The sequence below is a fragment of the Cynocephalus volans genome, chromosome 2, assembly GCF_027409185.1.
Source record: "Cynocephalus volans isolate mCynVol1 chromosome 2, mCynVol1.pri, whole genome shotgun sequence".
Taxonomy (NCBI): domain Eukaryota; kingdom Metazoa; phylum Chordata; class Mammalia; order Dermoptera; family Cynocephalidae; genus Cynocephalus; species Cynocephalus volans.
The window spans coordinates 71,428,440-71,452,183 of record NC_084461.1 but is presented as its reverse complement, the minus strand read 5'-3'; the positions used below and the strand labels follow the sequence as shown (position 1 = coordinate 71,452,183).

Here is a 23,744-nt window from a genome sequence, read left to right as displayed (position 1 = left end):
TGTTTTACTTTCCCACATATAAGTTGGTATGTATTGTAATATCCTTCACATTTAGTTTGTGGAGATATTGAAGAAATTAAATAATATCTTCTGATAGTGAAGTAACATGCTTGAGTGATGTTACTCCTTTTTTATTTTCAATTTTACATCTATATACAATTTTGTTTTCAGAAATAAAGAGAGAGCAAGGATGATGGTGTAGACACATTCTAGGTGGCTGCCAGCACTTCTGAAGGAGCAGAGAAGATGGAGAAGCATGCATTCATCTAAATAAATTTGTATTACTATGTAAATACATGAATACATTTACAGCACTGTGTAAATACATTAATGTGTTACAAAGATGTCAATATAAGTTCATTATGTAAATGCAGTAGTATATTTTCTGTAGATGTTTAATACATATAAAAAAATTGGCTTATCAGAAGTGCCCTTGATTGTTATAAGCACAGAGGATCAAATGTGGGGCTTTAAATTATAAATAAGTTTCTATTAAAATTGTGTTGCTGACAATAAACATTTAATGACATTTTGTTATGGTGTACTGGATACTACTAACCTCCTTTCTGTTCCTTGAATTTATCACTGTTTTGCCTATCACCAGGGCTGAACAAGTCTTAGAATACTAGAATGCTCATCCTTCAGTTTTCAGCTCAAGTGAAGACCTTGTTTGTTTGTCTTAAGTAACCAGTTCTCTTTGCTGTCTTTCTCATCAGTCTGTTCCCCCTCCCCCTTGCCTTTTATTACAGTGGGCAACGTCTTGCTTATTTATTTGTAAGTGTTTCATCTCAGCTGTATTCCTAGTTTCTAATGTGGTGGCTGGCATATAAATATATGATAAATGAATCAGTGATTTTCTGATGTGTGTGCTAGAGACAGACACTAACATATAAAGGAAACTGAACACATAAACTATCTGAGAGTGTAAATGTCAGTGAAAGAAATCAGCTGTCCTGCCCACCTGATTCCCAGAGTAGTGCCAACTTACAATTTTCTTCTTTATGTGGCATTAGAAGTTGCATAGTTGTATACCAAGCTCACAGAAAAAGCATAACCACAATTAAAAAGGTACCAATTTTGGGTTCTTAGAGTTTTAGTCTTTTACTTTTGTATTGTCTTCTGCAGTAGTACCACACAATCTTTTATAGGCCCCTACGCACTTCACTATATAGGTTAAAAGATCGTGGATTGCAAATGGATAATGAAGTGAAATAAGATAGTTTCTGAATCACCTTGAACATGAGGTGACTGGAAACAGGTAGTGGGTCAGTGAGAAGAATGAAGCTAACATTGAATATATGCAGAATCATCGCAGTCTGATCAGAACCCTGGAGAGTGGGTGGAAAGAGCAGGCAAACAGTAAGTTAAATTTAGCCTGCAATGATTTCTTGCCCATGGGAAAAATAATTGCTTCATTCTATTGCCAAGAGGCAAATCGGCATCAGCTTAATTTGCCTGAATCTGCCATAAACTGCAGATGGAAACATAAAACATAGTTAGAATCAAATTAAACACATCTGTCCTAATCTAAAGCAGGTGAGCCTGCCAGCCAAGAAACATCAAGGTATAACGTTGCACACAGATTACAATATGCAGAGATATATTTTAGGAGCTTGCTGACAGTGGGATAAAGAACCATGAAATCTGGGATTGTCCTTTTTTCCTTTATCGAGCGTGCCTTCTCGTACTGGTTGCCATTGCAGTTTTAGAAGATTCTCTACCTATATGTCCACTGGGAATCAAACAAAGACAAAAATCATTGATTTGAAAACCAGGAGTCTATGGCATTTCAATTAGGATTTCTTACCTGAACTGATAATTCCTTAGATTAATTGAAATTACAGGGAATCAGAAGTACCTGCATGACATTCCAGCAAGTAAGAGTTTGTTTTCATTTAATGTATCAGCTCATACCTGTTACCACCACTGAGATAATGGCTGTGTAGAGAAAATAAAAGATGACAGTTTTGACCAAAGTAGCCATATCACTTATCCAAACTAGAAAGGTTTTGAGAGTGAAAGAGGATTGTGATACCCATGGAGGTGCACCTCTCTGGTCTCCCTTCAAGAAAGTACATGCTGTTCAGCTGCAAAGAATGTACTTAGCTGACAGCCTCTTGCAGCACTTTTAAGATCCCACTTGAGCTTTAAAGTCTCACTCTGCTTGGGCTGCCTCCAGCCAATGATTGGACACAGTGAGCGCACTGGTGCCCGGTTATTCCTAATCTAGGGAGGTTCCTCCAAAGAGTCATCTCTGCTGTGGAGCTCCCTGTGGGACTGGCTAAGACTCTGGCAAGACTGCATTACAGACTGAAGCTCTCCCTGCTCCATCCTGTTTCTACCACCCCTGCCCCCATTTCTTTCATTTCTTTTCATAGGTGTCAGACCTGTATCACAGATGAAAGCCTTCCCTGCCCCTTTTTGCTTCCTCCTCATTTTATTATCATGGACATTATTTCTTAATAAACTTGTCACACTGTTAACTTCATCTTAATATCTATTTGTTGGAGAACCCATCTGACACAGGGATGCTATTAATAAATTGGTGTGGGGAAACAGATTTAAAGCAGAACCTTTGGTAACCCTAATTATATTTGTTGAGCTTCTATTGTCTGTCTTCTGTTTTGTCCAAAACTAAAACTTTGCTTTCTGCTGGTATTGTCCACCCATCAGTTACATGTGGTGGCTTTTGTTAATCTCAGGCAGACTCTGAAACCCTCATTGCATAAACTGAACATTTACACTGTAGTGGAAAGAGCCCAGCATAGCACTAGTTTAGTTTTTTCTTTTTTGAAGATTTTTTTCCTTCTTTTCCTCACTTATTTGTTGGTGTGCCTAAACACCCCTCCTCTACTCTCTTCTTTCCCCTCCACTCCTGTCCCCTCAACTCCTTTCCCTTGCTCTCTCCCTTTAAAGACTGTCACTGAAATATAGTATCAACATACATACTTAGCAACCCACGTTGAAGCAAAACCTCTCCAATTCCGCATGTGCTTATTCAGTAGATTTATTGGACATTTAATTTTAGATGTCCCATAGACTTTTCAAATGCAATAATTCCTTTAAAAGTAAACCCATTAAATTATTTCCTTATGAAGGATGGTAACTCAGTCATACAGACAAGAGCTCTAGAAATCAACCCAGATTTTTTGTTCTCCCTCAGCTCCCATGTCAATTTGATCACAATGTCATTTTGATTCTACTTTGTACATTTTAGTCATAGCTGTTACCTTTTTTCTCCCTTTCAAAAAGACACTGTGTAAATATTAATGATGGGGATAAAATAAAAGATGAGTGTTCATAAGTTTTGTAGTGTTTTAGAAACGAGTAGACATAGGCGAAAAAACAAAGTGTACAAGGACAGGAGAGCAAAAACAGATCAGCTAAACAACATCTGGCATTTACAAGATGTAGAGAGGTGAACAGATAGTCCTGTCTCATTTTGACCGTAGAAGAATTATATGACTGACACACACAGCTGGCAGAAAACCAACAAAATTTAGTAGTGTCATCTAGAAAGGGCAGTACAGGTGCCAGGAGAAGTTTCTTAAGATGTCCAAAACACTCTCCATAGTGATGGGATAATCAAAGGGACTGGAAATTCTAGCCTCATGTAGCCCTGGGTATATGAGGACTATATGCCCACATCAGTTATTATGAGTATATTGTGCAGGAGCTTGACTGTAGGAGGGAGTGGAATCCGAATGAGAGATTCTTGATTTTGGATAAATAGGTAAATACAAGCCTGTGTGCTCAAGAACCTCTAGGGTCCTGCTCCTGCTTTGCCTTTCTCTCATAGTTCTCCTGCCAGTGTAAATATGTCAATATAAGCATCTGCAACTTGCCTTAATCTGTTGACCTTGCTGCAACAACAGATCCTGGTCTGGGAATGTAGAACTTTCCTTTTTGGTAGTATTGAAAATACATGGACTTATGACTGACATCTCATTGAAAAATTCTTTGGGGGTTAATACTGGTCTTCATGTAATGTATGAAGTTAGTAGACGGCAGTGCTGTTAGTCTGACTGTGTAAAGCTGTGCTGCTTTGCTCACATCAAAGGCAGAGAGGCCTTGTTTAAACTGGTGATTGACTCTTCCTATAAAATCTCAACAATTACACCTTTGCTTTTAGATTAATTACCCAGGGGGGTGGGTGGTGATTTTGGTGGACTTTCATTTCCTGTTTTATTATCTAGTATTTATAAGGTAGATTTGGGACTAAATGGTGCCTGCATTGTTTTCCCTGTCTGTAGCTGACTCTATGAAAGATCAAGAGAATCCTCACCATTTTTTGCTGGGACTACTTCAAAGATTAATGCTTTTCAGTCAGCCTTTCCTTCTCCATCTGATCCACCACAATGCTGCATGAGTGATCATAATACACGTGGTGATATACTTTCCTGTGCTTAAAGGCCATTTATGATTTTCCAGTGCTTTATTATTAAGTTAAACTCCAGAATTTTTGACGCAGCATATAAGACCTTTATTTATATGATCTTAAAATCTTTCTGGCCTCATCATTCTCTATTCCTTATACACATCTATGCCTTGGCTGTCGTGGCCTAGTGGAATTTCCTGGAATGAGCTATGATCTTTGTATTTTGTATAATTATTCCATTTTCAGGCAATAATGAGCATGTACCCCCTCCTCCTCTTCATCACCTGATAGCACTGAATCCCTTTAGAAGACTCCATGGATCCCACAGTTGTGATCATTTATACTTATCACAGGTCTTATTACTAGGTGGTATAATTGTAATTATTCCAATTTTTATCTCCCCTACTAGGCTCTATACTTCTTGATGGTAACGGCTTTCATAAGTTTAGTATATTCAGTGCTTACCAAAGTGTCTACCATACAATAAGTACTCAAGGAACAGAGGGATAGACAGATAAATGGATAGACAAATGGTAGGATGTCTAAGTGGCTAGCTAGATATGCAAGGAGATAGAAAGTCTATTGAAATTTCTTTGCTAGTCATCAGCTTCCTCATTCAAAATGTACTCTATATGCTGCCTGGATTGTCTTCTTAACATAAAGATCTGACCATGTCAAAACTTTAAAATGTATGTTAAAAAACTTTCACTGGCTCCTCATCTTATAAATTACAATGTCACTTTTTAATCTTCCCTGATCTGACATAGTCTACACTCTCCAGCCATTCACAACCTACTCTATGGTCCAGCCATACCAAATTCTTTGGTGTTCCCAAAAAATATTCGTTCATTTATTTATTTAATGACTCTCTTCTAAGATCTGCTCCAGTGCTGCTGTACTATATCTATCATCTTAGTATGGCTAATGGCAGGCTTTATAAATTGGACAAAAATCTTAACCTCTATTTTCATTTTTTAACATTTTAACGTGGTTAATTAATTTGGAGAAGAGATTTAATAATTCATGTGAAGGTTCTTACAGGGGAATATAATTTCTAACAAATACAAAGTAGTGGGAAGTTAGGGTCCAGATGCTTTTTAACATTTTGAAAAGTCTCATTCTCTTTAAGTCCAAGAGTTGAAACTTTTACTTATAAAGCTCCCTTAAAAAATGTGTGGGTTTTTAGGAATCTGTTTCAAAACATCTTTGTTCAATAGAGCCACACCCATGATTCTGTCTGAAGCCTGCTTTTCACTCCAGACTTAGTGCTATTTGGGGTATGTGAGGCTGCTTGGGGACAATCCTTAAGATTTCTAGAAGCCCTTTTATTTAGCTGAGAGGGTCTTTCAGGACCCACCTGAATTATTTGAAGTGTTTTTACAAAGAGGCTTATAGCCACATCTTTGATTTGATTTTTATGTTGGGGCCATGTCTTTCTGGCAAAGCTTCGGATTTGATTATTCACTAGTTTGAGAGGCTGGAGTTGAGAAACAGTTTTATTTCCTAGCACAAGTTCTGGTTCTTCTGTATTCCTTCTCTTTAATTTCAAACTGACTGGTTCCTTACTTAGCACGTCTCTTTCTTGTAGTACCTTATTATATGCCGGTATTATTAGCCAACTGACACTTTAATAGTGTGCCTGGAAATCTCATTACTCACATCCAAACCTCATCAGGTACATTTTCTATCTCCCAAGTTACCTCAGGTGACAGCTTTAACAATTGCTTCTGTCTACATAACACACATAGTCATTTTTCTAGCCTCCTATAGTCATTTCCTCACTGCTTTTCCAGATTCCGTCTGCCACCTAGTACCAAAGCCAAGGCCGCATGTTTTAGGTCTTTGTTATGGCACAGCTTATTTCACTGTAGCAGTTTCTCTCTTATCCTTCCACATTTCTCTCACTTCTCTCAAGCAAGCTAGCCTGGAATTATTCCCATGGCAGTGGCAGGGTTCCAGGAGAGGAAACAGAAATATTCAAGTGCATTTTCAAATCTCTGCTGACTTCAAATCTGCTAACATCCTACTGGCCAAAGCATATCACATGAATAAGCCCAGATTCTAGGGATCCAGAAGTAAACTCTACTCTTTTAGTGAGAGGAATTGCAAAGATACAAAGTGTGTGGATACAGAGAGGGTATTTATTAGAGTAATTAATGAAACTAGTCTACCACAGATATTTAATTTTTTTTTAACAAATTAGGCAATATTTCATTTGCATGTAATGAAGGAACTCCAAACTGAATTAATAGTTTTCAGATGCAATGTTTGAATAATGCAGTTTAATTTTACCATGTTACATACGTTTTCTCTTAAAAGCACATTGTTTCAAATGATTCTTGCATATCCACTATTCAGATCTAAAAAGTAAGGTGTCTTTGCCAAAGGAACATCAGTAGGGTATGTGAACTAGTACTTTTCAGTGCCCAAGACAAACAAAACAAAAATGCCAATCTCTGTTTCTTTATTCCTCAGGTGACATTTGTGATCCCAATCCATGTGAAAATGGAGGTATCTGTTTGTCAGGATTGGCTGATGATTCCTTTTCCTGTGAGTGTCCAGATGGCTTCACAGATCCCAACTGTTCTAGTGTTGTGGAGGTTGGTAAGTGCAAGATTTAAGCATTTCAGTAGTTATTCTCTTTGTTTCCATGAGTGACTGACATTTTTGGCTGTAGTGTATTATGGAGATTCTTCTGTATAAGATTGCTGTATGTTGCTAATTAGTATACTGCTCTGTAGAACTCTCAATTTTATCATTTCTGGTTTATATTTAAATTATATTTTTATTGGTGGTGTTCTTAAATGAATCATTATTTTTTACATTTTTAGTGATTAACACTGTACTGAAAGGCACTGCAAATAATACTTGAATTTAACAAATTTCTTATATCTCTAATATTAATATAAATTTAAAGTTGTATTATCAAATAAAATAAATAATTCCCAAGTCAATTTACTTAAGTTAAATAGTTACTGCAAATAAAATAGTGTCACCTCTCCCAGGGTGATGGAGATGCAAAGGATTACTCAAAGCCCATTTCTTCTGAGCAGCGAGAGGTCTTGAAGGGTTTAATTTCCAGGAACCCTCAAGAGAGAGGCATTCCTCAGGAAAATTAACCCCAAACTAGGGTTCACTTTCAGTATTTATTCTTCAGGACAGAAAATTACAGAAAAGGAACATAGGTGGTTACAAAAAGAACAGTAATATAATTGCCATGGCAACAGTCATTAGGTTTAGCTGCACCAAGGACATTTGCCCTTGGAGCAAGCAATTTTTCTGTGTTATGATTCTTTATCTACAACAGAGACTTTAGCCCACAGAAAGTTTTCTGTCTTTTGCAAGCTTAACATTTCTACGTGCAGTTCTAAAAAGTTAGGCCCTATGAAATACGTTTGCTTTATAAATGTTGTTATACTCCACAACATAGGACTTATTTTAGGGACTGCTGATATCCATCAGTATTTTGTGGCTATTCTAATCATTATATTTCTAAAAATATAAAGAAGAAAATCTTTCAACTGCAATGCTCTTCAAAGTCTTTTCAAAAACTTTGTTTTGCAAAAATCGATCAGAATCACCGATGACATTAAAAATTTTTTTTTAACTGTGAAGTATTTCATTGGCATATATAGTTGTGGATTTAGGGTAGGTTCCATAATTTCTAAATAGCTTCCCATTAAGGAAATATCTGTACTTTAAAATAATTTAATACTGGGTAAACTTGTAGAGATCTTTCCTCTGATTAAAGATAATACCATGATTAAGCTTGAAAAAAAATTATAGTTTTTTTCACAACAGTACCAACAGGAGTACAAGATGGACTATATGTGTTTCATAAAGGAAAATAAACATGTTTTGGATTAAAGATCTGTCAGCCAGCATAAATCTTGGTAAACTTGGATACTTCTATGGCTTTTGGAAGATAGTTGAGAAGAAGAAAAGTGATAGTGTCTATAGTAAGGGATCAGTTTGAGTTAACCATAATTGTATTTGATGAACCTAACCTAGTACCTTATGTATAGTAAGAGCCCAATAACTATTGGTTGAATGAATGAAAGAATAATTGAATAAAATCATTAACTTACTATCTTTGTCCCCTAGTTATTGGATTTTAGAGTGCTTTATTTTTTAAATGTATTTTTTTGTTATTTTTATTTTACGTTAGTATGAATGTATTATGTCTGAAAAAGTTAATTATATTATTGCTGAAAGGTACTTTGTTCATTTAATTTATTTCGGGGATAATTCTATTTTAAGGCTTTTATTAACTCGCTAATATTTTAGGAGACTTGACACAGTGCCATAGAAATAAAACTGCTGTAACCACTTTGACCCAGTCTCCAAATATGTACAGTTGAGTGTTAGAGTTTAATATGAGAATCAGATTCTTAGGAAAGTCTATATTTCTGAAGAAAATTATAGTCATAAATATTCCTAGTGGAAAGGTATGAATAGAACAAAATTTTGGTGTTATATTTTAAGCTTACCAACCCCAAATTGGCAGTGCCTTAGATTTGTAGTGTAGGTACAGTGTTTTTGTCACTTCTTTGAAAGACTCAAATCTGGAATCAAAGGGACAAATCTATTTGAATAATTAAGAGACCACTATCTTCACAGAATTTTAAGGTAAATACTTGAATACTTTTGGCCATATTTTTAAATATTAATTCAGCATTAATAATTTTATCAGAAGAGTGATATTATGGCAACAACACTTTAAAAGCTAAACACACTGCCATATTTCACTCAGTTCATTGAGACTTTAGGGAATCAAATGCTTACAGAACTAACCTTTACTCAGATTCACTATTACATATTATTAAAGTAGCTCTGAATTTCAGATATTGGGTCGATATACTATATTATCTTAAGCTATATGTTTTTATGATAGGTTTCATGGAACCTCACTCTTCCATGAGGTATACTGAGGAGTTCTTGGAAGAAATATACTCAGTTTGTATTTGCACTGTCATTTAACATAGCATATTAGTCATGCCAATTCTAATTGCATGAACTGGTGCTATGACATTAAAATAATAGAAAACAAGTGCATAAAAGTTTTAAATGTTCATAGTTTATTTAACATAATTTTGCTATGTTGTGAAAGAATTTTCTAAAAGGGTCAGAAAGTAAGAGGAAATTGAATAAATTTTCAGGTTAGACACCTCTTTAGGACAGACATGTCAGTTTACTTGCCTTTCTACCACCTCTTTCTCAACTCCATATCTTCTTGCATCTGTTAAAGAAATACCAAATATGTATTGAATTAAAATGCTTAGTAGCAATGCCTTTAATATCTAGCCTACCTTATGTTTTTCATATTTTTAAAATTAATTATTGGGACAAAATATTTGAAACATTAGATCATTAAAGATCATTGTGCCTTTTCAGTTTAAAAATATCATCCTCTTTGCTGAGCCTTTGTGGTGTTGTTTCCCTGCTGTTAGGCAGCACCAGTACCGAAAACAGAGTATACTTGAATTTTATACACAAAACTTTGGGTATTTTAAGGCAATATCTTAAAAGACAAAAGAAGATTTGAGCTGTCACTATTGCTTTGATTTTACTTAAACATGAATCCTCCTAAAGATAGAGATGTTTCTAAAGTTTTTTTCTGTCCTTTCAAGCCGTATATATTTTGTAATTGTATGAAGTTCTAAATCTCCTTATGTTTAATTTCCAAAAGAAAGAAAATTCATCTTCTTCATATTTGCTTAGAAGTTGTGCTTTGATTTCAGTTTTTAAAATTATGTTTGCCCTTTTGATTCTACAATCAAACATATATACTCTCTTCATTGCAGCTCATTTGTAAAGAATTTCAAACGCATGCTTAAAGAAAAATGCTTCATGATTTTACCTCAAACCTTATTACTTAGTAGTAGCCTTGTTTTAAGTTCTTGATGCTACTTATTTCAAAAGAGATCCTCATACAATTTTGTACTTTTATTCTTCCCTCACAGAGCATCTAGTGTCAGATAAGCACAAAACACTTTACCATATTTGCAATCAATTTTTTTTTTTTTTTTTTTATTTTGTCGATATACATTGTGGCTGAGTATTGCTCCCCATCACCAAAACCTCCCTCCCTTCTCCCTCCCCCCCTCCCCCCCAACAATGTCCTTTCTGTTTGCTTGTCATATCAACTTCAAATAATTGTGGTTGTTATATCTTCACCCCCCCCCCCCGGTTTGTGTGCGTGTGTGTGTGTGTGTGTCTGTGTGTGTGTGTGTGTGTGTATGAATTTATATATTAATTTTTAGCTCCCACCAATAAGTGAGAACATGTGGTATTTCTCTTTCTGTGCCTGACTTGTTTCACTTAATATAATTCTCTCAAGGTCCATCCATGTTGTTGCAAATGGCAGTATTTCATTCGTTTTTATACCTGAGTAGTATTCCATTGTGTAGATGTACCACATTTTCCGTATCCACTCATCCGATGATGGGCATTTGGGCTGGTTCCAACTCTTGGCTATTGTAAAGAGGGCTGCGATGAACATTGGGAAACAGGTATACCTTCGACTTGATGATTTCCATTCTTCTGGGTATATTCCCAACAGTGGGATAGCTGGGTCGTATGGTAGATCTATCTGCAATTGTTTGAGGAACCTCCATACCATTTTCCATAGAGGCTGCACCATTTTGCAGTCCCACCAACAATGTATGAGAGTTCCTTTTTCTCCGCAGCCTCGCCAGCATTTATCGTTCAGAGTCTTTTGGATTTTAGCCATCCTAACTGGGGTTAGATGGTATCTCAATGTGGTTTTGATTTGCATTTCCCGGATGCTGAGTGATGTTGAGCATTTTTTCATATGTCTGTTGGCCATTTGTATATCTTCCTTAGAGAAATGCCTACTTAGCTCTTTTGCCCATTTTTTAATTGGGTTGCTTGTTTTTTTCTTGTAAAGTTGTTTGAGTTCCTTATATATTCTGGATATTAATCCTTTGTCAAATGTATATTTTGCAAATATTTTCTCCCACTCTGTTGGTTGTCTTTTAACTCTTTTAATTGTTTCTTTTGCTGTGCAGAAGCTTTTTAGTTTGATATAATCCCATTTGTTTATTTTTCCTTTGGTTGCCCGTGCTTTTGGGGACGTATTCATGAAGTCTGTGCCCAGTCCTATTTCCTGAAGTGTTTCTCCTATGTATTCTTTAAGAAGTTTTATTGTTTCAGGGTGTATATTTAAATCCTTAATCCATTTTGAGTTGATTTTAGTATACGGCGAGAGTTATGGATCAAGTTTCATTCTCCTGCATATGGCTATCCAGTTGTCCCAGCACCATTTGCTGAAGAGGCAGTCCCTTCGCCACTGAATAGGCTTGATGCCTTTGTCAAAGATCAGCTGACAGTAAGTGTGTGGGTTGATTTCTGGATTCTCTATTCTATTCCATTGGTCAGTGTGTCTGTTTTTATGCCAGTACCATACTGTTTTGGTTATTATAGCTTTGTAGTATAGCTTAAAGTCAGGTAGTGTTATGCCTCCAGCTTTATTTTTTTTGCTCAGCATTGCTTTGGCTATGCGTGGTCTTTTATTGTTCCATATAAATGTCTGGATAGTTTTTTCCATTTCTGAGAAAAATGTCTTTGGAATTTTGATGGGGATTGCATTGAATTTGTATATCACTTTGGGTAGTATGGACATTTTCACTATGTTGATTCTTCCAATCCAAGAGCATGGGATATCTTTCCATCTTCTTGTATCCTCTCTAATTTCTCTCAGCAGTGGTTTGTAGTTCTCATTATAGAGATTTTTCACCTCCTTGGTTAACTCAATTCCTAAGTATTTTATTTTTTTGGTGGCTATTGTAAATGGGCAGGCTTTCTTGACTTCTCTTTCTGCATGTTCACTATTGGAGAAAAGAAATGCTACTGATTTTTGAGTGTTGATTTTGTATCCTGCTACTGTGCTGAAATCATTTATCAATTCTAACAGTTTTTTTGTAGAGGTTTTAGGCTGTTCGATATATAGGATCATGTCATCTGCAAACAGGGACAGTTTGACTTCATCTTTTCCAATCTGGATGCCCTTTATTTCCTTCTCTTCTCTGATTGCTCTGGCTAGTACTTCCAACACTATGTTGAATAGGAGTGGTGAGAGTGGGCATTCTTGTCTAGTTCCTGTTCTTAAAGGAAAAGCTTTCAGCTTTTCCCCATTCAGGATGATATTGGCTGTGGGTTTGGCATATATGGCTTTAATTATGTTGAGATACTTTCCCTCTATACCTAACTTATAGAGGGTCTTTGTCATGAATGAGTGCTGAACTTTATCAAATGCTTTTTCAGCATCTATAGAGATGATCATATGGTCCTTGTGTTTGAGTTTATTAATATGGTGTATCACATTTATTGATTTGCGTATGTTGAACCAACCTTGCATCCCTGGGATGAATCCCACTTGATCGTGATGAATAATTTTTCGTATGTGTTGCTGTATTCTGTTTGCTAGTAATTTAGTGAGGATTTTTGCATCTATATTCATCAGGGATATTGGCCTGTAGTTTTCTTTTTTGGTTATATTTTACCTGGTTTTGGTATCAGGATGATGTTTGCTTCATAGAATGAGTTTGGGAGATTTGCGTCCGTTTCAATCTTTTGGAATAGTTTGTAAAGAATCGGTGTCAATTCCTGTTTGAATGTTTGGTAAAATTCTGCTGTGAATCCATCTGGTCCTGGGCTTTTCTTTGTTGGGAGCCTTCTGATAACAGCTTCAATCTCCTTTATTGTTATTGGTCTGTTCAAATTTTCTACGTCTTCACGGTTCAGTTTTGGGAGCTTGTGTGTGTCCAGAAATTTATCCATTTCCTCCAGATTTTCAAATTTGTTGGCGTATAGTTGTTTATAGTAGTCTCGAATGATTCCTTGTATTTCAGATGAATCAGTTGTAATATCGCCTTTTTCATTTCTAATTTTTGTTATTTGAGTCTTCTCTCTTCTTTTTTTTGTTAGCCATGCTAATGGTTTGTCAATTTTATTTATCTTTTCAAAAAACCAACTTTTTGATTCGTTGATCTTTTGAATTGTTTTTTGGTTTTCAATTTCATTCAGTTCTGCTCTGATCTTAATGATTTCTTTCCGTCTGCTAACTTTAGGTTTGGATTGTTCTTGTTTTTCTAGTTCTTTAAGGTGAAGTGTTAGGTTGTTCACTTGCCATCTTTCTATTCTTCTGAAGTGAGCATTTAATGCAATAAATTTTCCCCTCAATACTGCTTTTGCAGTATCCCACAGGTTTTGGTATGATGTATCATTGTTTTCATTAGTTTCAATAAATTTTTTGATTTCCTGCTTGATTTCTTCTTGGACCCATATGTCATTAAGTAGAATGCTGTTTAATTTCCATGTGTTTGTATAGTTTCCAGAGGTTCGTTTGTTATTAATTTCTAGTTTTAATCCATTGTGGTCTGAGAAGATACATGGGATAATTCCAATTTTTTTGAATTTATTGAGACTTGATTTGTGACCTAATATGTGATCTATCCTGGAGAATGATCCATGTGCTGATGAGAAGAATGAATATTCTGAGGTTGTTGGGTGGAATGTTCTGTAGATATCTGCCAATTCCAATTGGTCTAGAGTCTTGTTTAGATCTTGTGTTTCTCTACTGATTCTTTGCCTAGATGATCTGTCTAATATTGACAGTGGGGTGTTCAGGTCCCCTGCTATTATGGTATTAGTGTCTATTTCCTTCTTTAGGTCTAGTAGAGTTTGTTTTATAAATCTGGCTTCTCCAACATTGGGTGCATACATATTTATGATTGTTATGTCTTCTTGATGGATCAGTCCTTTTATCATTAAGTAGTGTCCCTCATTGTCTCTTTTTATGGTTTTTAGTTTAAAGTCTATTTTGTCAGATATAAGAATAGCACTCCAGCTCGTTTTTCTTTTCTGTTTGCATGGTAAATCTTTTTCCATCCTTTCACTCTTAGTCTGTGTGAATCTTTATGGGTGAGGTGGGTCTCTTGTAGACAGCATATAGTTGGGTCCTGCTTTTTGATCCAGTCAGCCAGTCTGTGTCTTTTAATTGGGGGAATTTAAGCCTTTTACATTAAGAGTTGTTATTGAAAGGTGTTGATTTATTCCTAGCATTTTATTGGTTGTTTGGTTGTCTTAAGTGTCTTTTGTTCCTTGCTTTCTGATTTACTGTTTGTTTTCTGTGTTTGTTGGTTCCTTAGGTTGTAGATAGTGTTTTTGTTAGCTTGTTTTCTCTTCATGAATGCCATTTTTATTATACTAGCGGGTTTAGATTTTTCTTGGGTTTTTATGGCAGTGGTAGTTATTTTTCAGGAACCAAACCCAGTACTCCCTTGAGGATTTCTTGTAAGGGTGGTCTTGTGGTAGTGAACTCCCGCAGTTTTTGTTTGTCTGAGAAATATACTATTTGCCCCTCATTTCGGAAGGATAGCCTTGCAGGGTAGAGTATTCTTGGCTGGCAATCTTTGTCTTTTAGTATTTTGAATATATCATCCCATTCCTTTCTGGCTTTTAGGGTTTGTGATGAAAAGTCTGATGTTAGCCTGATTGGGGCTCCCTTATAGGTGATTTGACGCTTCTCTCTTGCAGCTTTTAAGATTCTCTCTTTGTCTCTGAGTTTTTTCAATTTGATTATAACATGTCTTGGAGAGGGCTTTTTTGGGTTGAATACGTTTGGAGATCGTTGAGCTTCCTGGATCTGAAGATCTGTGATTTTTCCTATACCTGGGAAGTTTTCTGCCACTATTTTGTTGAATATGTTTTCAATGGAATCTCCATTTTCCTCCCCTTCTGGAATACCCATGACTCGGATATTTGATCGCTTATGGTTGTCTGATATCTCTCTCAGATTTTCTTCAATGTCCTTGATTCTTTTTTCTTTCTTTTTGTCTGCTTGTGTTATTTCAAACAGCCCATCTTCAAATTCAGAGGTTCTCTCTTCAACTTCGACAAGCCTGCTGGTTAAACTCTCTGTTGTGTTTTTTATTTCGTTGAATAACTTCTTCAGTTCAGCAAGTTCTGCTACATTTTTTTTCAGGACATTGATTTCCTTGTACATTTCCTCTTTCAGATCCTGTATACTTTTCCTCATTTCATCATGATGTCTAGCTGAGCTTTCTTGTATCTCATTCAGTTTCTTTAGAATTATCACTCGAAATTCCTTGTCAGTCATTTCAAGGGCTTCTTGTTCTATAGGATCTAGAGTTTGAGATTTATTAACTTTTGGTGGTGTACTTTCTTGATTTTTTGTATTTCTGGTATCTTTTTTTTGGTGTTTATTCATTGTGGCCGGGGGTTTCACAGTCCACCGGTTTGAGACTAATGACTAACTAGGATGTTGCTGTGGTTGCCAATTTCGTATGGCTCCCGCCGTGACTGCTCAGTTGGCCTCTAGTGCCTTGTGTGTGTGGTTGCCTCGGGTCTTGGGCTTCTCCAGGGAGCCACCTTTCTGGTCAGCTTGGACTCTGCTGGGCTGGTGGGTCACGTACCACAGGGTGTGTGATCTCTGTTGAGCTTTCACTTCCTGTGCAGGACTTCTCCCTGTTCCGTGTGCTCTGGCCCAGGCTGTTAGATCGTGCAGTAGCGACCCCACCGGGTGTGTGGTTTTTGTCGAGTCTCCGCCTCCCTGGCCGCACGTCTCCCCACTCTGTGCGCACTGTGCTGGGCTGGGGCGTGTCTTCTGCACCTCTCATCTAACAGCTGGGCCTTCAAGACCCTGCTCGGCACCGCCTCACCCAGGAAGTCTACCAGGTTTCTGCTGGGCACAGACGACCGGTCTCTCTGGGTACCTTTGTGGCACTATGTAGATCTTTCTCGGGTCTTGTTCACCTTTGTATCCCCCCAGTATAAACCGAGTCTAGCGCCCACCTGCAGCCTGGTCTCCGGCAGGTTCAAGCGGACCTGGGAACTCTCCTACCACACTATTCCCAACCAGAAATTCATTAGGCTTTTTTCCAAACTGGTGGCCGCACAGATGGTATCTGCCTCCCAGTAACAGGGGGTTTACCTGGGGCCGGAGTCCAGGGTATGGTGGAGTGACAGTCGGCCCGCCCATACTTCCTTGCCCTCCCGAAACTGGCCCGGGACGCCCTCCACCACCAGCCCCGCCAGAGAACCGCGGAGGGAGTGGGAGCCAAGGCCGGTCCGCAGGCTCCGGAAAGCCTGGCGCCAGGCCAGCAAGTGGGAGGTCTCAGTGATGGCCGAGCAGGGCGGAGCTGCCCGCACCTGGGAAAATGGAGGCAGCACCGGCGGTGAGTGGGCTGGTGGTGCAGGCGGGAGCCGGGTGGGCATCCATCCCCCGAACAGAGCTGTGCCAGGGATCACTCACAGTGCTGTGCCAGGTCGGGTGCTCGCTCTCTGTCTCTGGTTTGCCGCCTTTCCCAGTTCTCGGCCGCTGCCGCCTGGGGCTGTTCAGTCGCGGCGCCGCTCGGGCGCTCCCAGGAGTCTTCTTTAATGCCGGCCTGAAACCTCGAATCCTGGATAGGGCAGCTGGCCGCCTTCAGTGCGGCCCCAGCCTCCGGGATCCTGGCTGCATCCACAGCAGCCCTGGCGCCGTGTTCCCTGTTTCGAGACTCACTTTTGCAGCAAAGAAACAGTTCTTTTCCTGCTCCACACTTTAAAGCTGTTGTCTGTAAATGAGGCAGCCTCTCCTGCCGGGGGCAAAGTGGCGGTCACCCCCCAGGACCGGTCAGCAGCTGCAGTCCTCCCTTAAGAGATGGCGAGAGGAAGGACCACAAGTTTTCCGGCTGCCTGAGTCCCAGTGGCCGCCTTTTCCACCTCAGCTACTCCGCGCCAGCCGCCGCAGCCGCCGCCATCTTCTCTGCGGGAGTTGCAATCAATTTTCACATCACTTACATTCCTGTATCATATGTGGTAACTTGGTGAAACTGACTTGCTCAGGTCTGTGACCTTCATTCACTAAACATTACTTTTCTTTGGATTTTCTTTCTGATACTTCTGTGTAGTCCAGTATCTATCGTTCATCTTTTGTTTCTCTTTCTCTCTCTCTGGCTCTCTGGCTCTCTCTCTCTGTCTTTGTCTCTCTGTCTTCCTCCCATCCCCCCATATGTAGATATAAACACCTACATATCTCAATGTGCTCAGCCTCATAGAGTTATTAAGATTAACTTCTGATATCTGCAAAAGGCAATAGGAAAACTTCTCTCTGAACAAAGCAAAGAAAAAAGCCCCTGTTTTACATTCTTGAATTTGAAGACATTAGCTAGATGAACCATTATTTGCACAAGTGTGCACTGGACGCTGCCTGTCTTTCCAGGGGACTTGTGGACAGACCACCATGTGGCTAAGCCCCAAATTACTTCCTAATTAACCATTCATGTTCTTGGATGGCACTGTGTAATTTGGAGCTAATGTAATGTTTATGCATTCATTTCATACAGAAATTACTATTACCAGTGAATATTCTAGAGTGCGTAAATGGAAATCTTGGGAATTATTATATCGTCCAAGTTCTATGGTATAATTCTCTTGTGTATGCTGTCAGAGTAATTCAGTAAACTAGCAACAAATATAAACTTGAACAATTCAAATATGTAGCATATTAATGTAATCAAAGGAAATCAAATAAGTGATTGACCTTTTTTTGAAATAAAATCTTAGTCCTTATTCATTCTTAAGCAAATCTTTGTTGAATACTTACTAAGTAATAGTTGCCTGAATAGATGCAGTGCTAAACAGACGCACAGGAATTGCTGTCCATTTGAGAAAGCACATAAATAATAAGTATATAAATAGCTAAATATGGTGGGTTTTATGATAGGAAAAGTATATTGAGCCATGAGAATATAAAGCAGGTGTCCTGTCTTAAGCGAAGTATCAGGAAATGCATGCCTACCTTAAAAAAAAATCTAAAAATAATTCTAAAAGATCATTCTAATCTAGCAGACAGAAAGCTGAAAGTATTCCAGACAGAGGAATTAACATGTAGAAAACCCAGGAGATAAGAAAAATCATAATGCTGTGAACTGAAAGAGGTTCAATGCGGCTTGAGCGTAGAGTGGAAAGACAGGGTGTCCAGCAGTGAGTCTGGGGATGGTGACAAGGGGCAGATTCTGCAGAGTCTTGCATGCTGTTTTGAGGAATGTGGACTTTATGCTAAGAACTATAGACAGGATTTGTATATTTGAAAGATCACTGTTGCTGCAACATGGAAAACAAATTAGAGCAGAGTACGTCAGGGGGACAATCTGAAGGCGATTTTAGCAGACCTGACCAAACATGATGATCCTAGCCTGCGTCAGTGGAGTAACTAAGACAGTGAAAAGAGCCACAAAGTACTTAGAGGATACAGTAATCAATTATTGGTGATTTATGCTGTATTGAGGAAAAGGAGTTTGAAGAGAGGTGGAGTAAGTAAGAAGCATTCTCAGTTTTGGGCCTGGATACAACTGGATGCCATTTGCTGAGATTCTGTAAACTGAGGATACACAGAGTCGGGAGGCAAAAAAGTGAGTTCACACATTGAGGAATTTGCTAGATGTTATCTGAGACATGAAGCATAGATTTGAAAGTCACAATTACACACATAATTATTGAAACTCAGGGAGCAGATGGATCTGCCCAGAAACAGGATAATTGGTGAAAAGAATAGAGGACCTTGAAATGCAAACTGGTAAAAGTGATCAATATTTAAGTGATAAGTAGAGAATATTAAATCTATAAAGAAGTCTGGGAAGGAATGGTCAAGGAGATAGAAGGAAAACCAGTGAAGTGTGGCTCACCATAAGTTAAGGATACACACTGTTTCAAGGTGTGGGTGATCAGCAGTGTCAAATATTATGGAGAAGATAAGCAAGTAAAACACTGAGTACATGTGATTTATGGATGATCTTGTCAATTTATGGAATATCAGTTTTGCTGGAGATGTGGAGAAAGAGCTAGACTGTGGCACACAGAAGAATTAGTGGAAAATTTTTTTGAAAGGCTGAAACAACCATTTATCTATCTATTTATTTATTTACTCATTCATCCATCAAATATTTGAGAGCTATTTTGAGACACTTTTCTTGGTACTGAGAATATAGCCATTAAAAAATAGGCTTTGTCTTCATGGATGTCAAAGACTGAGAAGGTGGTGTTTGAAAGACTGAGAAGTTAATGTTTGAACAGACGTAAGAACTGAAATAAGTAGAGATGAGGAGAGAGGACAGCAACTTACAGGAGAATTTGGGCCAAGAAAGGTTTTCCTTTAAGATAGAAGACTGTGATGTCATTCTGATTTAATATGTAAAACCTAAGCTTGTGTTTTACTAAAAATAAACTATGTTAGATGACTCATGGAGAAATTTCAATAATATTTTATATACATTTAACCTATTAAAACTATCAGTTTGAAAACAAAGGATGTAAACATTGGAATTTGGCAGTAATATAAAATCTATCATCACTTTTGGAAAAAAATTCAAAGTATTTGTGTTATTGAGAATAGTTATGTACAGGATAATAAAGTGAATATATCATTTCATTTACAATTCTTCTTTTCCTCTATAGTTGCATTGGCTTCTGACCAGACTTTTCATTTACAAAAATACATAAATAAATAAACATGAAGGTATTCTATTCTGTTCTCTTCTATTCTGTTCTATCCTCTCCTATCTGCTTCTTCCTGTTTTAGTCCATCCAAACCTATTTCCTTTCATAACTGGTATCTCTTTTCTAACATGAATTCAGGTTCTGTTAAATTTATGACTCTCCAATTACTGCCAATCTGTTCCCCTGCTTCCATTTTGCTTTAAGAAATTGGTTATATTTACCCAAGAAACATAAAGACTTGTACAAATTTTTTTTTTAAAAAATTACAAGTTATCTGTGCATTTTATCCCGTGAATATCCATATTCATGTTTATCTTTTAGAAAATGATCAGTGTCAGAACATCAAGTAGTGTAACAGAGTCCAACTCTGTCTAAAAGATTTCTTGTTAGTGATCATGAAATATCAGAATGTTAACAACCTTTAAGTAGTTTCTTGGGTGGTGTGAGGCTATTTTTAGATTTCAGAACCTTGGTTACCAAATGAAAGATTTGGTAAATTCCAGTTAAATTATTCCCATAGTAGATGAAATTATGAGTAGTTGTCATGGTTTTTTTTGTTTTGTTTTGTTTTTTTTTTTTTTGGTTTCTTTTTTTCCCTTTAAGATTACTTCTTGGACTAAGGAAGGATAACTCATGATTAAATCCATCTTTCTAGAATTATCATAATGAGAGTATTCTGCATGGACTAAAATAGATTCTCAAAATCTGCTAGCCATACATGATTACAAAGAAATTTCCCAGTCAACTAGAGCTAAAGGGATTTATTTTCACAGTTATATTTACTTACTTTTCTAATAATAAGAAGGATTAAATATAAGTTCATATAAACAGTTAGTTGTACAGTTAAGATGACAGATAATAATTTAAGAGAAAATTTTTATGTTTATTTTGTGCATATTACAGAAAAGAAATTTGGTTTTATATGTGTAAAAATTTCTATAACATAGCTTATAAACTCATTCGCTTATTGATTTAAAATGTTTCTACTTTGTTATTAATTACAATGATTAGAATTTGGTAGTTTGCAATTCTAAGTTCTAGCAATTATATGTTCATCTGCAGGGAAAAAAAAGTAGAACATCAAAGAACCTTAGAAATTATCAAGTACAGAAAGCCACTCTTGCCCAGTAAGACAACAGCCAGTTTATTTGTAAGAAAAGACAATTTAATACTTTTTAAAAATTGATGTATACCATTTAAACCATTTTCCTTTCTTCTGAGAGTATATCCTTATTACTTGGGGACAAATAATTTCATGTATGACATGAGAGTGGATGTGTATCAATAAGCTTTTTCTGCTTAACAAATAATCAAAAAATTAAGTGGATTTAAATACCAATCTCTTATCTCACAATTCTGTTAAGACAGCTGGGTGAGTTTTCTTGTCCGTATATCTTGTAAATCTCTGTAGCACTCATACCTGTGTCTGTGTCATCTGGTTGGTTGATTAGTGCTGTTCAGTAGAAGACAGCTCAGCTAACCTCTACTAGATTAGGCTTCCTTACATAATGGCATTGGCAAAGGTCCCAATAGCAGTAAGAGAGATTAAATCCTAATTAAAAGAACTTTTCCTATCTTAGCTTGTGTTACAGTAGCTAACAACGCTTTTGGGGGGAGGATCTGCCATTTCATTTTGCAAAGGTAAGGATGCAAGAAGGGGAGGAATTTGTGGCTAGTTTTACAACCTACCATGAGATGCTAGTTAGTTGCTTCTCTTTTTAATTTGACTTTTTGAACAGTTTCTACTGATGATGCAAAAAAATTGATAAACATGTAGGTATGTTTGCAGATATTTATTATTGTGTTACTGGCTATGAATACACAAGTTCTAGAGACATTGGTTTTATCAAATCCTCCCTGCCTTGGATTTTTTATAAGGAAGAAAAGGTAAAAACTTTTTAAAAAAATTTTTTATTGAAACATTGATTGTGCATATTTTTGGAGTATAGAGTTACTTTTCAATACATGTATAGAATGCGTGTTGATCCATTCAGAGTAATTAGCCTATTCATCACTGCAACACTTAATCATTTCTTTATGATGTGTGCATTTGATCTCCTCTCCTCTTCATTTGGTTACATGTGGTAAAACATTATTGATTATAGATTTCTGGGTCAACTGTATACCAATAGGGCTTAAAACTCTTTTAAAATGGAAAAACTTGAATATATTCTTTTCACTTAGGAAAATATATTGAAAAATGAGAAAAGTGAAAATGGAGTGTAACACTAAATTGTTATTTTATTCAGATTCCAAATGGAGTTGCATAAGGCCAGTTTTGGCACTGCCAAAATGTACAATTCTATACATTTATAAAACTGGAAATTGCTATTTTAAAGTGATAGGCTAAAGTGACAATTTTAGCATTAATCTCTGAAAAATGCACTCTTCCAACTTGAGCACTTTCATGGAAAATAAGTCTATAGGAGACTTACAAATGACTTCTAAAATATTTAAAACTTGCCCAACACTGTAAAATCTTCCATACTGTTATTTGGTTTTATCTTCTTCATTGATTTTCATCATGAATGTATTTATTCATCCTAAGCAATTATACTTACTGTTTGTTTTCTATTGATGTGTGCATGTACCTATAGCTTAATAGTCATATAAAGAATAGCAACTTAAGTTGACTCCTTTATAAAATTGTGTACATGTGTGTTTATGTGTACATGTGTGCATAGAACTTATACTGCACTTTTATTTTTTCACTTAACTATATAAAATTAATATTTTGTTAAAAATCTTCTCTGAAATTATTTAAAATAGCAGAATAACATTCTATCATTTACCATTGTTTATTTAATAAGCTCCTACTTTTGGATATTTAAGTATTATATAAATTTCCTCAATTATAAACATTTTGATTTATAACCAAATCACTTATAACTAAATTTTGTGTACATTCACCATTGTCTCCTTAGACTAAATTCTTAAAAGAAAATGGCCGCAATAAGAGTTATTTGAGAAACTTTAATGTCATAGGGACTGTATAGGGTAAGCTAAACGGTTTATCATGATGGATTTTATAATGAAAAGGAAGCTTATGGACTTAGGTTCACTTAATTATAGTAATGTAGGTTTGGAATTATTTGATTTGTGTAATAGGAGGAGAAAAATATACTTGGAGAAGAAAAGAAGAGATTATTATCCTATCAAACATGTTTTTTGAATAATACAGGAAGATTAAATTCCCTTTTATTTTCACTTAAACACTTGATTATTATAGAAGACCATAAATCATTTTAAAAGAAGAAGCTAAAACCACTCATATATAAAGTTCAGTTTGGTTGATAAAAACTACAAGGAAAGGGCCATTTTCTAAAATTAAAACCAATAAGAGAGGGAATAGTCACATAATCAAAACTAGCTTAAATAATGTTCTAGAGCCTCTAAGGTATGAATCAGGCATAGGATAACTGGATTGAGAAAGCCTAAAAAGCTTAGATAAAGTAGGAAGTGGATGAATGATTACTATTACTCTGATAGAAAGTAAAAGGCTACTGGACGAATGAAAGAGCACTGCTCTCATCGTCCCTCATACCATCGATAATACAGAAGATGGAATAAAGAGAAAGAGATGAAACATTAAAAATTCACTGAAAATAAGTATATTGATGGGTTGGAATTAATTTCTTGGAAATGTTAGAAACTCTCTCAGTAGCATCTAATATAAATCTTGGCACCTACTATGGGCTAGAATCATGTTTGTTATGAGAAATTACTAGAGTAAAGCATAAGGGTTACTGAAATGAAATAGAAGCCATGAATTCTTTGTTAGGGAGCTTAAAGTAAATGTCATTGTTTGTGAAGGTTTATTTGGCCATATTCTTACGATGACACC

The 23,744-nt window shown here is 36.5% G+C and overlaps 1 protein-coding gene across 2 annotated transcripts in view; it reads left to right on the top strand.

Moving 5' to 3' along the window:
- The window catches only part of EDIL3 (EGF like repeats and discoidin domains 3), a 410,628-nt gene that overhangs the window by 114,518 nt on the left and 272,366 nt on the right, over window positions 1–23,744 (top strand). For both annotated transcript variants that reach the window (XM_063087348.1, XM_063087347.1), the window contains exon 2: window positions 6,854–6,982. In XM_063087348.1, the coding sequence (XP_062943418.1) occupies window positions 6,854–6,982 (129 nt within the window). The remainder of the gene's footprint in view (window positions 1–6,853; window positions 6,983–23,744) is intronic.